Source organism: Anopheles maculipalpis, chromosome 3RL, assembly GCF_943734695.1.
Source record: "Anopheles maculipalpis chromosome 3RL, idAnoMacuDA_375_x, whole genome shotgun sequence".
NCBI classification, from domain to species: domain Eukaryota; kingdom Metazoa; phylum Arthropoda; class Insecta; order Diptera; family Culicidae; genus Anopheles; species Anopheles maculipalpis.
This window is the reverse complement of record NC_064872.1, coordinates 46190036-46202733: the sequence shown is the minus strand read 5'-3', so window position 1 is coordinate 46202733 and position 12698 is coordinate 46190036. Positions and strand designations below refer to the sequence as shown.

The following is a 12698-nucleotide window of genomic DNA, read 5'->3' as shown; positions in this document are numbered from 1 at the left end:
GGTGAATGGGCTTTTCACTGTCAGAGAACATTTCAAATATGGGAAAATATCTACGTTGAAGTGTCGTTAAGAAGGACTGTTGTAAAAGATCAAAGCGTCCACGCAGGTAAGATATCAATCTACAGCGCCCAAGGGCCGGAACCGTTAAAAAGGAACAAGTGTGTCTGAGTCGGATGTTGCTAAATTACTTCTCATCGCCTTTCAATTATAAAGTTCCATTCTTGACGTACTCTGGTTTAAAGCAGAATAGAAAAAGTGTTGTAGAGCTATTTTGCTAGAGAATTCAATTGATGCCTTAGGGCTACATGTTTCGATGGAATTTCTAAGACATTGGCATCGTTAATAATGTATTGATTAAGAATCGGCGTGGCATTTTGTCTGCATGGTGAGCCAAAGCTTATAGTTGCTGTCCGAAAAGAAAAAGGCCTGTCAAATGTTTTGGATAGATATTTACAATTAATATTGAAAATCGTAGGTTTTAGCATGTTTGATTGGGCATTGGAAACAATCCTATACATTCGCAATTTATCAGTTGAGCATTTCGCTAGTCATGCGGCCGGGTCGTTTCTTATGAATAAAAAAGCAGCACTTCACTCATAACGCCAGCTGAACGGCAACGTTTCTTGAAATACGGATTAGATAATATGCCATTCATGAGATTTCCTGAGTGCAGTATGTTGTAAATCGTTTATTGCTCTTTTGATCACTAGGTGTTGCATTGTACCGGTAGCAAAACATTTTGTACTGACAGCGTTTTGAGGATTGTTCTGGACAAACAAAGGTTTGCTATACCATTTTCTAGATCCATAAAAAATCTGTTAAAAAGTTCTGTGATCTGATTCGATTGATTTTATGCACCTTCCATTGGTTTGCTTATCAATAGCTTACTGCATCACCTAACACTTGAAAACTATCTGATAACTTGGTAGTTACCAACAGATGTCCACTCAAAAAAGGGTGAAGTGCCAAGATAACATTCAAAAGAAAGTATTATTTATAATCATTGATAATCGACTTTTGACCGCTAGTTGTTCAAGGGTTACAGTCAAGTAAAAGACGTGGTATAAAAGCACCACTTTGCGATTCTAAAGTCATCAGTACATACAGTCATACCCAACAAAACCGTAGCGATGAAGATTGCTCTTATCGTAGTAGCTTGTTTGGTGGCCACGGTCGTCAGTGCGCCGACCCAAATTTCCCTCACGGATGATTTCGACGATTTCGTAGCGTTGCTTCCTTTGGATGACCTGCTGGATTTGGCTATGCGATACCTTTTGACCGACAAGGAAGTCCAGCAAGCGTTGCTCTACCTTCAAGGAGCGGAGTTTGCATCGGTTTGGGATCAATTCTTCGCTCTAACAGCAGTACGAGATTTGTTGAACTACCTTGAAGATGCTGGAGTGCCAGCATACGACTCGTTGAATGAAGTCGCTGACTTTTTGGGATTGACACATCTGAAACCAGGCGTCCGAAGCTGTAAGTAAACTTGTGAATGAATTGTGTGGGATTGTGTTCATTAGAGCAACAGTATTTTATTCAGTGCGCACCGGTGGACTGAACGGACTGCTGGAAGAGGCCCTGGCTTTGTTGCCTCATGACGAACTAGAGGCTCTGTTCGAAGAGAAGCTGAAGACTAGCGCAGAATTCAAGGCACTGTTTGAGAAGCTTCAGAAATTTGACCATAAACAGCTGCGAGACTTGTACGAGGTAAATATTACATTCGCGATTCGATTTGGAGTTGTGCTTAGTTGCATTAATTCAATTTCATTCAATTTTGAACAGAACTCGGCTGAAGTACAAGGAATGGTCCAAAAGCTGCGGGACCATGGTGTTGATGTTGATCACATCGTTCAGGTGGTCAAGGATTTCTTTGGTTGGAACTAAACATTATGTAAGGAGTCATGGCAATAAATAATGTATTACAGTGAAGTTCAATGTGTTTTCAATTATTATTTTGAAGAACAAAGAGCAAGAATCTCATGTAGTATGGGTTGACGTGTCTGAACCCAGATGATTTTAAACGTCAGCTAGGTGATGTGATTAGAATCTTTCGGCTGCGGGATGTAGAAAGATTGCGCCTGCTTGGCATATTGTTCACTAACAATATAACTGGGAAAACGAAATCCAACAATTCCACCATTTGGTCAGGTTGCACCATGTTAGAGACCTCATTATGGCGCAAAATGTGTTGCTTTTTAACACCTTCCTTCTGTCCAAGCTTTGGTTTGTTGCATCGTGTGGCACACGATCGATGGACATCGATTTGGCCTCCAAGACGGTGCGGTCTTACCCATGTCTTGGTCTTACTGGCCCTTCCATGCAATCGAGGTGGACTCAATCTCCACATTCCCGCCATTACCATAACAGCGTTGCTGGTGAATCGGTACGTTACTGAGCAGGGATGCCTAAAAATCAAGGCTCAGCACATAGACTGTCCTGAGAATCCCCCGAATATAGGCTCCATTGCCAAAACGTATCCGTGCCTTCGGACGGTAATCCATCACCATCAGACTTCCAGAACCTCAGGTGGCTATGCAATCACCTTCCACGGATTGGCGATGGATCTGGGAAAATGTCACCTGCTACAGATTTTCTCCGGAAAACGCTCGGTGCTGTATTTGCTGGGGCACAACAAGATGCAGCACGGACTGCTGCTTGACTGGATTACTCGGGTTCCTTCAGCCTGCTCAGTCTGTTCCCAGATAGAGACTCTTTAACACAAGTTTGCTCTGTGCGCTAGTGATCTAGTGCTTGGAGTATACTGATGCAGGCTATGGAAGCCATCGTCCCAAACCACAACATCAACTTCCCTTCCTTCCTCTTACCTATTTGAAGTCACATTAGCATAAGTAAGAGGATTGATAAGTTTGTTTGACATTGTTGGAAACAACAATGCTGTGATAGGTAAAAATATCCTTAAATGTCAAAGTGCGGTCCTTTGGTGTAGGCGACAACGGCGAAGGTCTTCTAACGGCAGGATCTGGGCTCAAATCCTGCCCAGGTAGCTCCTAAAACTGCTATCTGGCCGGAGAGAATCTTCCCCTTCTTGGGCTGCTCAGGGTTGAGCACGTCGCGTCGACATGGCCAGGTCTTCAATCAGTTTCCAGGAAACTCGGTTTAGGACTGCAGTCCTCCATCCACGGCTGCATCCGATCTCCGACAGGTTAGACTCCACTTGATCCAGCCAACGAGCTTGCGGTGTTCCTCTACGCCTCGTGCCGAACGGGTCGCTGACGAGCACCTTCTTGGTGGGACATGAGTCCGGCTCAACCTCATCACGTGCCCCAGCCAACGTATCCTTCCGGCTTTGACTACTGTTAGGATATCAGCACTGCCCTGCTCGCACACACCGTCAAAGATAGTCCTCCGTCAGCATAGTCCAAGACTCGTACCCGTAGAGGACTACCGGACGTATCAAGGTGCGGTAAATCGTGCATTTCGCATGTGCATGTTGGAGTTTTCTGGATCGCAGTAGTTTGTGGAGTCCGTAGTAGGCACGATTTCCCTGAACAATGCGCCTTCGGATTTCGCTGCTTACGTTGTCCGTCCGAAATTACGATCGTACCAAGGTAGCAGAACTCCTCTATCTCCTCGAGATCGTCGCCGTCTACTGATACTCTGCTTCCGAGTCGGTCTCTATCACGGTCAGAGCCTCCGGCAAGCAGGTATTTCGTCTTCGTTGCATTGATGCTCAATACAATTCTATTGGCCTCGTGTTTCAGTCGGGTGTACGCCTCGCACACCGCCGCAGTTGTCCGTCCGATGATGTCGATGTCATCCGGAGAAGCCAAGGAATTGGCGAGATCAGGTGAAAATCGTGCCCCGGATGTCGAAGCCCGCGCTTAGCATGACACGTTCCAGAACGATGTTGAACAACAAACAGGCACATTTCTCCGGGGTCTGAACCTCGGTGAGTCGAACGATTACGACAGCATGCTCGAAACTCTCACCTTGCACTGTACCCCGTCCATAATGGCCTTTAGCAGCCGTACCAGCTTCCCAGGGAATCCGTACTGCTGCTGTATGGTGTTCCATAGTTCGGTCCGATCTATGGTATCGTAGGCCGCCTTGAAGTCAATGAAGAGGTGGTGCGTAGGGATCTGGTGCTCCCGGCATTTTTGAAGGATCTGCCGTAGAGTGAAGATTTGGTCGGTTGTCGATTTGCCTCCAACAAATCCAGCTTGGTAGCTTCCGACAAAATCTGTAGCAATGAGCTCCAGTCTGCAGTCCGGTAGTTCTTCCTGATCCCAAATCTTAACAATCAGCTGTTTGATGGTGATGATGAAATGACTGATGACTTCATCCAGGGATGGCGGGAGCACCTCGTCATCGTAATGCTGGCCGTCGTAGTTCTGCACTCCTCTGCTTCCTGCGCCTAGTTCGGTGCCTTCTCCATCTGCTCCGTTAAGGTCTGTGTTAAGTGCTGTTGAAGCAGCACTTCCACCTGTTGATCACCTCTTGCTCGTCCGACAGGATATATCCTTCTTCATTGCGGCACATAGCGATCATGGGAGTAAAAATGCCGCATTCAACATCCTGTAGAACTTGCGATTGGAATCCATCCAGCGCAATTTCACCTGGCTCTCTCTGCGCTTCACATATATGTATGTCCCGTCGAAGCAAGATCGATGCTCGACGTAGAGGACCGCCAAAAATAATTTGTGTATGTGCCATGGATTTAATGTTTACTGTGATTGCCATCAACCGGACCGGAAAACCACATTTTAAAAGGTGTTCCTGGTGTGCGACCTACTCTATGTGAATTTATTCCGCACAAATTCATGCATTGTAAACTTGTTTTTAGTTGTCTCGTTTCAAGAGTGCCTAGCGCGTTCCATTGAATTCAATAAATGTATGACATGCATCATCATCATCATCATGTTGGCCTGCTCTTTTAAAGAGCACATCGTCGTGACATGCCCCGGTCAACAATAGATTTCCAGGAAACTCCATCCCTGGCTGCAGCTTCCCATCCGTGTAGGCACCCGATCTCCGACAGGTCACCCTTCACTCTTCAGGTGCTCTCGGCAATTTTGGAGGATCTGCCGAAGAGTGCAGATTTGGTCGGTGGTGGATTTGCCTCCAACAAACCCCGCTTGGTAGCTGCCGACGAAATATGTAGCAAGGGAGGCAAGACTGCAGTACAAGATCTGGCACAGGGTCTTATAGGCGGCATTAAGGACTGAAATGGCACGATAGTTCGAGCATTCCAGTATGTCACCCTTTTTGTAGACTGGGTGAAAAACGCCTAACTTCCACTCCTCCGGTAATTCTTCCTGTTCCCAGATTCTCGTTATCAATCGTGATTTGTGCATTTCGACGGTAAACCTCTCCGGCCCCATCTTGAAGAGCTCGGCCGCCAGTCCATCACTACCAGCAGCCTTGTTACTTTTAAGCTGCTTGATGGCGCTGGCAATCTCATCCAGAGATGGCGGAGGCACTTCGTCTTCTGCACTATTGCTGTCACTGAAGTTGTTGCTGCTGTTGACTTGTTCTGCTGCTTGCATCAACCTCTCCTGTCTCTGCTCCGTTCAGGTGTCCTTCGAAGTAGCAGTTCCAACTTTCGATCATCTTCCGTTCGTCTGTCAGAAGATTTCCGTCTGCGTCCCGGCCCATCGTGGTTTTAGGAGCAAATCCACTCCGTGCCTCTTTCAACCTCTTGTAAAACGAGCGGGCGTCCATCAACTGAGAGAGCTGCTCCAGCAGCATTTCATCTGACTCTTCAAAGCGGCGCTTATTTTCCTGGAAGAGCAAGGTCTGCTCTCTCCTCAGTTGTTTGTAGTTTTCCACGTTCTGTTGGGTTTCATGCTGAAGCATGAGGGCGCGTGGTGTATTCTTCTCGTGTAGTGCTCGAGTGCATTCTTCGTCGAACCATTCCTTTCGCTGTCTGCGTGGTAAGCGGCCAATTTTCAGTTCGGCTGCTGTCCTGACGGCTCGTTCCACCATACGCCAGTGGTCTTCTAGGGGCAATGCAGGATTGTTGTCCGAGAGCGCTTCCCCGAGCGCTGCCGCACACCCCTCTGCCACATCAGCTTGCCTCGGCCGACCCAGATTGAGCCTCCGTTGGTTGTATGACATGCATGTATCCTAATGAATCTTTTCTACTAGTATCAATAGTTGCTAAGCGTTACGAAACAAATTTACAAATGGTTGATGCATGCGGAAATTATCAAGATACGTGTACTTGGGTATACATAATTCATACATTGAGTGGTTTTCTGGAGCTAGTATGCTTCGATTTCAATGTTAATCAATCCAGCCTGTTTGTGGCGCTGATCCTCAAGCTATGTTCTAAGAGCAGTAATATCCACTCGATGTTGCTGTTTGATGCGGGGTTTATTTAGAAAAAGGTGCATCCGTCTACACTCATTTAAACACGTTAAAAACATAAAAACAAAAACATTATTTTGTAAAGTAGTTTGACTAGTTTTAAGTTGTTGATCAGTTTGTATGTTTGTACTAACCACTAGCCTTAGCACTTAACATATTAATTATTTAGCTTAAACACTTGCCTCTTGGCATACATTACGACAACAGCGCTGAAAGCTTATTAGCTGCGTCTCGCAAACTAACATTAATCATGTAAATACTACATACTTGACAATAAATACATTAATGGAAAAGAAAAATAAACCGGACAGTTGTCAGTCAATTCTCTTTCCGAACAGTTCACATTCTAAAGACTTAGAGAACAGACCATAGCGTATAGTTTCCAACCTACGATAAATATTTAAGTGTCCTTGAATACGAGATCGACGGCTTCTTTTTCAATGTCGTAAACAAGCTTAACAGAATCTTCACGTTTGTTCGTTGTTGAATGGAATTCAATTTTTGAATTGGGTAACAAAAGCTCTAGGTACTTTCCAGGCCGTGGTGATAGCGGCACCGATCTTTACAAGAGAGGTCCCAATGTTAATTTCATACTAGACCGATCCATTGTTTGTCATTAAGCTTTACCATCTAGGCTTAACTTAGCACATCGTTAAGCTACGAAGTAACCGACTTCCATTTGTTACAAATACCTCATAATTTCGGTTCGGATGATTCTAGGAATACCAAGATTTCTAAGAAAACTCAATGAGCATATCGTATGCATAGCTTAGCAGAGCAAATTATATTTATAATCGAAATCAAGGAAGAAGGATGTCGTCGATAACTTTCGAGACTATGTAATGATATAATGATAACAAATCGGAACCATATGCACTATTTAAGACATTGAAATCGAATCCAATGAATACACAACATGATCAAATGCATAATATTAGCTAAGTCATCGGGATTCTGGAACACTCGAAAACTGTAACTGTTACTCAGAGTTGCTAACAGATGGCCACTTGAAATGGTGCGATAACATTATTTATAAACAGCGGTTATCGACTTCCGACTACAAGGTGTCTAGCTATAAAAAGGATCGTAAGACGCTTCTAAAGTTGTCAGTACATACAGTCATACCCAACAGAACAGTAACGATGAAGATTGCTCTGATCGTAGTAGCTTGTTTGGTGGCCACGGTCGTCAGTGCGCCGACCCAAATTTCCCTCACGGATGATTTCGACGATTTCGTAGCGTTGCTTCCTTTGGATGACCTGCTGGATTTGGCTCTGCGATACCTTTTGACCGACAAGGAAGTCCAGCAAGCGTTGCTCTACCTTCAAGGAGCGGAGTTTGCATCGGTTTGGGATCAATTCTTCGCTCTCACAGCAGTACGAGATTTGTTGAACTACCTTGAAGATGCTGGTGTGCCAGCATACGACTCGTTGAATGAAGTCGCTGACTTTTTGGGATTGACACATCTGAAACCAGGCGTCCGAAGCTGTAAGTAAACTTGTGAATGAATTGTGTGGGATTGTGTTCATTAGAGCAACAGTATTTTATTCAGTGCGCACCGGTGGACTGAACGGACTGCTGGAAGAGGCCCTGGCTTTGTTGCCTCATGACGAACTAGAGGCTCTGTTCGAAGAGAAGCTGAAGACTAGCCCAGAATTCAAGGCACTGTTTGAGAAGCTTCAGAAATTTGACCATAAGCAGCTGCGAGACTTGTACGAGGTAAATATTACATTCGCGATTCGATTTGAAGTTGTGCTTAGTTGCATTAATTCAATTTCATTCAATTTTGAACAGAACTCGGCTGAAGTACAAGGAATGGTCCAAAAGCTGCGGGACCATGGTGTTGATGTTGATCACATCGTTCAGGTGGTCAAGGATTTCTTTGGTTGGAACTAAACGTTACGTATGGAGTCATGGCAATAAATGAAATAGTACAGTGAAAAAAACTAAGTGTCAAATTTGTAATCGTAGTTATTGAGTCTCCTTGAAAGGTTCCTTTTTTCTCCTATTCCTTCAGGTGCAGGCGTACCTCAAGGAAGTGTCTTAATTCCACTGTTATTTGTTTTGCATATCAATGATGTCAATACTGTCCTTCCACCCGATTATTTGCTGTGTTTGGCTGACGACTTCAAAATCTTCTATCCTATATCCTTTCCTCCTGACTGTGTTGTTTTTCAATCTATCCTTGATCGTTATCTTTCCCCTCCCGTTCCTGGGTTATCTGGTCCCCGTCGACAAGAATCCATATTGATCGAATAGAGCGGGTGCAGTGGTCCTTCACCAGGTTTGCTCTCCAGAAAATTGTTGTTGATCCTCTGCTCTGCCCTGTTACGAGGACAGTTGCCGGTTGCTTGGTCTTGCGTCGCTTGAAGATCGCCGTTCTATTTCCCAATCCTCATTTCTTGCCGCACTTCTCCTTGATCGCATCGATGCCCCAGCTTTGCTGATACAAATCCCTCTATGTGTTCCCTTCCGCGCCCTTCGAAATCCCCCAAATTTTTGTTGCCTTAAGTTGCACTGCGATGGACCGTAAAGATCTCCTCCTTATTGCCATCAAAATGTTTAATTCCTTGTCCCATCACTTTGATTTCAACACATCCCTACCTTTTTCCCGTCCCTGTGTAGCGACCTTGGTCGCTGCTATAGAGACCGTCGATGAAAACTGATAAAGGCGGCCGTATCCGTACAGGCGACTAAAGAACCTGAACCGTGAAGTAGGAGAGAAGGTGAGAGAAAGATGATCGTGAGAATCGAGAGAGGACAAGGTGGATGATCGAAGGAGCTAACGGGCGATGGCGGCAAAAAAGTTGAAGGGATTCTGGTGTCGGTGCTTGGCTAGAGAAGAAGTGTATAAAATTTAAAATAAAAGTTCTGGTGTTGGGGATCATAAAGTTTATAATTTTCGTTATAAGTAGTTCTAACCTTTTCACCCGGTTGTTATCGATTTCTTAATCTTTCCTTCACTTTCTTATTTTCTGTTTTTTTTTCTTTTTTTTTTTTGTCTAATGCTGCAACTTATTCTGCATACGTTTAGGTTTAGATTAAGTTATGATTAGATATTAGACTACTTGTATAGCCAAGGGCAAACATATGAAATCCATGAAATGAAATGAAATGAAATGAAATGTTAAGAAATGTAATTACAAATTCCAAATATTGCAACTTGCAGTAAAAGCAAGCTTTAAATTTGAAATTACAATATATTTTTGAAGTCAAATTGTTGTACTATGTCACCTATTTGTCGTATTATTATGAATTAGTAATAATAATTTTTTGTCTTAAACAGAACATGTTGAGAGTCTTAAAAATTGGGAACATAATAAATATGTTGTGTTGTCAAGCATGTATTGTACAAACCAAAATGCATATATTGTCTATTTGGTTGCGTGTTATTAATAAGCCACTTGAAGCCGTGTTGGACATGACTTAGCAGGTCGTTCAGTCAAGAAGAAGTAGATTGAAAATGGATTTTCTTAAGACGCATGAAGTATCGCATCAGGTAACACTTCTAAATTCTTCAATAACTGCTTGAAGTTGTTGTGCGTGCTACTGTTGGTGGTTGTTTCAACAATGCATAGTAATTGAAAATAACATTTATGAAAATATATTATATTCGAACAAGGAGGCAGAAATCTGCAATAACTCTTTGTAAAACCATTTCCAGTGTGGCGGAGGTAGGGAGAATAGCGACGTCGGTCTTCACACTGCAGGACATTCGTAACGATCCCGCGGAGTGAGGTGACCATTCCATGACCGGCGTGACCTAGCAGACCGCTAAGTCAATAAGAATGCTACATGAAACTAGGTATAACACGCAATACGGCGCAAACATACCAATTAGAGCAATGGCGCGTCGATTTAATGAGTATTCAAGTCATTTCGACTATCATTTGAATATGAATTTGAATATGAAGACTTATTCCTATAAGTAGGATAGGATAGCTATAGGATAACTGAGATTCAGACGCTGCAATAGTAACCGTTGTGCTCTCGTTGGTGCTCTCGTTAAGTCTGTATGGCGGGCGGCTAAATTTATTTTGAATAAACAATCAAGAAGTAGAAAAGTCTTTCAAAAATAATACAGTTCCTTTACAATTTGTGATTTCTTTTCGATTGTCTTATATCCATGTGATTTGTTTTATTACCTATATTGGATTGCATGATCAATCACTCGAAAGGTATAGTCCATACTCACAGTTGCTAATAGATGGCCACTTGAAATGGTGCGATAACATTATAACATTAAACAGCGGTTATCGACTTCCGACTACAAGTTGTCTAGCTATAAAAAGGATCGTCACACGATTCGAAAGTCATCAGTACATACAGTCATACCCAACAGAACCGTAACGATGAAGATTGCTCTGATCGTAGTAGCTTGTTTGGTGGCCACGGTCGTCAGTGCGCCGACCCAAATTTCCCTCACGGATGATTTCGACGATTTCGTAGCGTTGCTTCCTTTGGATGACCTGCTGGATTTGGCTCTGCGATACCTTTTGACCGACAAGGAAGTCCAGCAAGCGTTGCTCTACCTTCAAGGAGCGGAGTTTGCATCGGTTTGGGATCAATTCTTCGCTCTCACAGCAGTACGAGATTTGTTGAACTATCTGGAAGATGCTGGTGTGCCAGCATACGACTCGTTGAATGAAGTCGCTGACTTTTTGGGATTGACACATCTGAAACCAGGCGTCCGAAGCTGTAAGTAAACTTGTGAATGAATTGTGTGGGATTGTGTTCATTAGAGCAGCAGTATTTTATTCAGTGCGCACCGGTGGACTGAACGGACTGCTGGAAGAGGCCCTGGCTTTGTTGCCTCATGACGAACTAGAGGCTCTGTTCGAAGAGAAGCTGAAGACTAGCCCAGAATTTAAGGCACTGTTCGAGAAGCTTCAGAAATTTGACCATAAGCAGCTGCGAGACTTGTACGAGGTAAATATTACATTCGCGATTCGATTTGAAGTTGTGCTTAGTTGCATTAATTCAATTTCATTCAATTTTGAACAGAACTCGGCTGAAGTACAAGGAATGGTCCAAAAGCTGCGGGACCATGGTGTTGATGTTGATCACATCGTTCAGGTGGTCAAGGATTTCTTTGGTTGGAACTAAACGTTATGCATGGAGTCATGGCAATAAATGAAATAGTACAGTAAAGAGAAATTCGGATACTTTTTTTGTAATTTGACTTCTTCAAAAACAAATATCATTTGTCTCCAAATTTATTTAAGCTAAATTAAAAAAAAAACCTATAAAATATTTTTTGCAATGAACGATCCGTTAAAGTGAAAAGTGAAAGGTTTTTTTCTAATACTTTGTTAATTATCCAACCTCAGGCTAATGTACGTTAAGGAACGCAGAAAGAACAGACCTGTAGCGCTCAAAGTGTTTGAGTACAGCCGAGATTGTTTGAGATGCCGTTCTTTCGTGCAAGTGTCTTTTCTCTCACGCTGCCCAAACATGATCATTCTTTAGTATTTATATCTGTGGTGTTTTTTCAAACTTTTTTTTATCACTCCATTATCGTATAAAAATTCCAAACATTGTCATTCGTCGTACATTCCTTGGCACATCTGGTCTCGTGTTTCGTAGATTCAGTTAAAGCAATGAACTACTCGTCGGTTTGACCCCTTTGCATTGCTTGGTAGAATTTTGCCATACACGTTTGCCGTAGCATTGCGCTAATGGGGATCTTCTGTGATGGTGCACAGTTGGCCAAGGTAAGGCTGCTATTGCGACAAAACTGTGTGAAGTTCAACACAATCTTAAAATGGTGTTAATTTAGGTTAATGTTTGTATTTCCCTATTGAAAAAATCTTTGTAAATCTGCCTACTAAGGCAAATTCGTATGAAAAAAATCCCTTAAGTAGTGGTTATTAAGGCAATTGGCTTTGTAACGTATGGTCGTCACCATGCGGTACAATGCACAACCGATTTTTGCCTCGCATTTTCTTGTTCGGGATGATTGTGTTGAATGGCATTTTTACGCAAAAAAAAGGTTGAGCAAACGTGCTAACACATTCAATTTGCAGACAACGTCTTGATTGCGTAGCTTGCGAAAATTCGGCTGTGCTCCATCATACTGCGAACGCACAAATGGTGAAGAGCTGAGAAAGAGTTTAATGAACCGTGAACGTTGCCGCGTTACGACGGTTTGCTTGTTTTCTCTCCTAATCTAATAGTCAACGCCAGTTTCTGTGACTTTAGACGGTTGGTTACACTATATTCCCAGGGGCAGCACACCAGGAAGAAATGAAAACATGAAGATACAACCTGCGCTTACCGTTAAAAACGAAGATTATGGGAAAGTGGTAAGCAAAATTTATTTCCGTTTTATCAGTTTTCTGACGAATCTGCTTCCCGTAAACGTCATT

General features: G+C 43.2%; 1 protein-coding gene across 1 annotated transcript; it reads left to right on the top strand.

The window, feature by feature from the left end:
* The first annotated feature begins 1112 nt into the window (after positions 1-1112).
* Positions 1113-11444, top strand: LOC126560673 (uncharacterized). Its single transcript, XM_050216630.1, has 9 exons — positions 1113-1476; positions 1541-1707; positions 1783-1873; positions 7318-7818; positions 7883-8049; positions 8125-8215; positions 10660-11028; positions 11093-11259; positions 11335-11444. Exons 1-9 carry the CDS (start codon positions 1131-1133, stop codon positions 11434-11436), a joined length of 2001 nt encoding a protein of 666 aa, XP_050072587.1. The 5' UTR covers positions 1113-1130; the 3' UTR covers positions 11437-11444.
* The last annotated feature ends 1254 nt before the right edge of the window (positions 11445-12698 follow it).

Coding starts and splice junctions, on each gene's coding strand:
- LOC126560673 (XM_050216630.1), top strand. CDS start 1,131: ATGAAGATTGCTCTTATCGTAGTAGCTTGTTTGGTGGCCACGGTCGTC. Junction 1,708..1,782: donor AGCTGCGAGACTTGTACGAG/GTAAATATTACA, acceptor AATTTTGAACAG/AACTCGGCTGAAGTACAAGG. Junction 8,050..8,124: donor AGCTGCGAGACTTGTACGAG/GTAAATATTACA, acceptor AATTTTGAACAG/AACTCGGCTGAAGTACAAGG.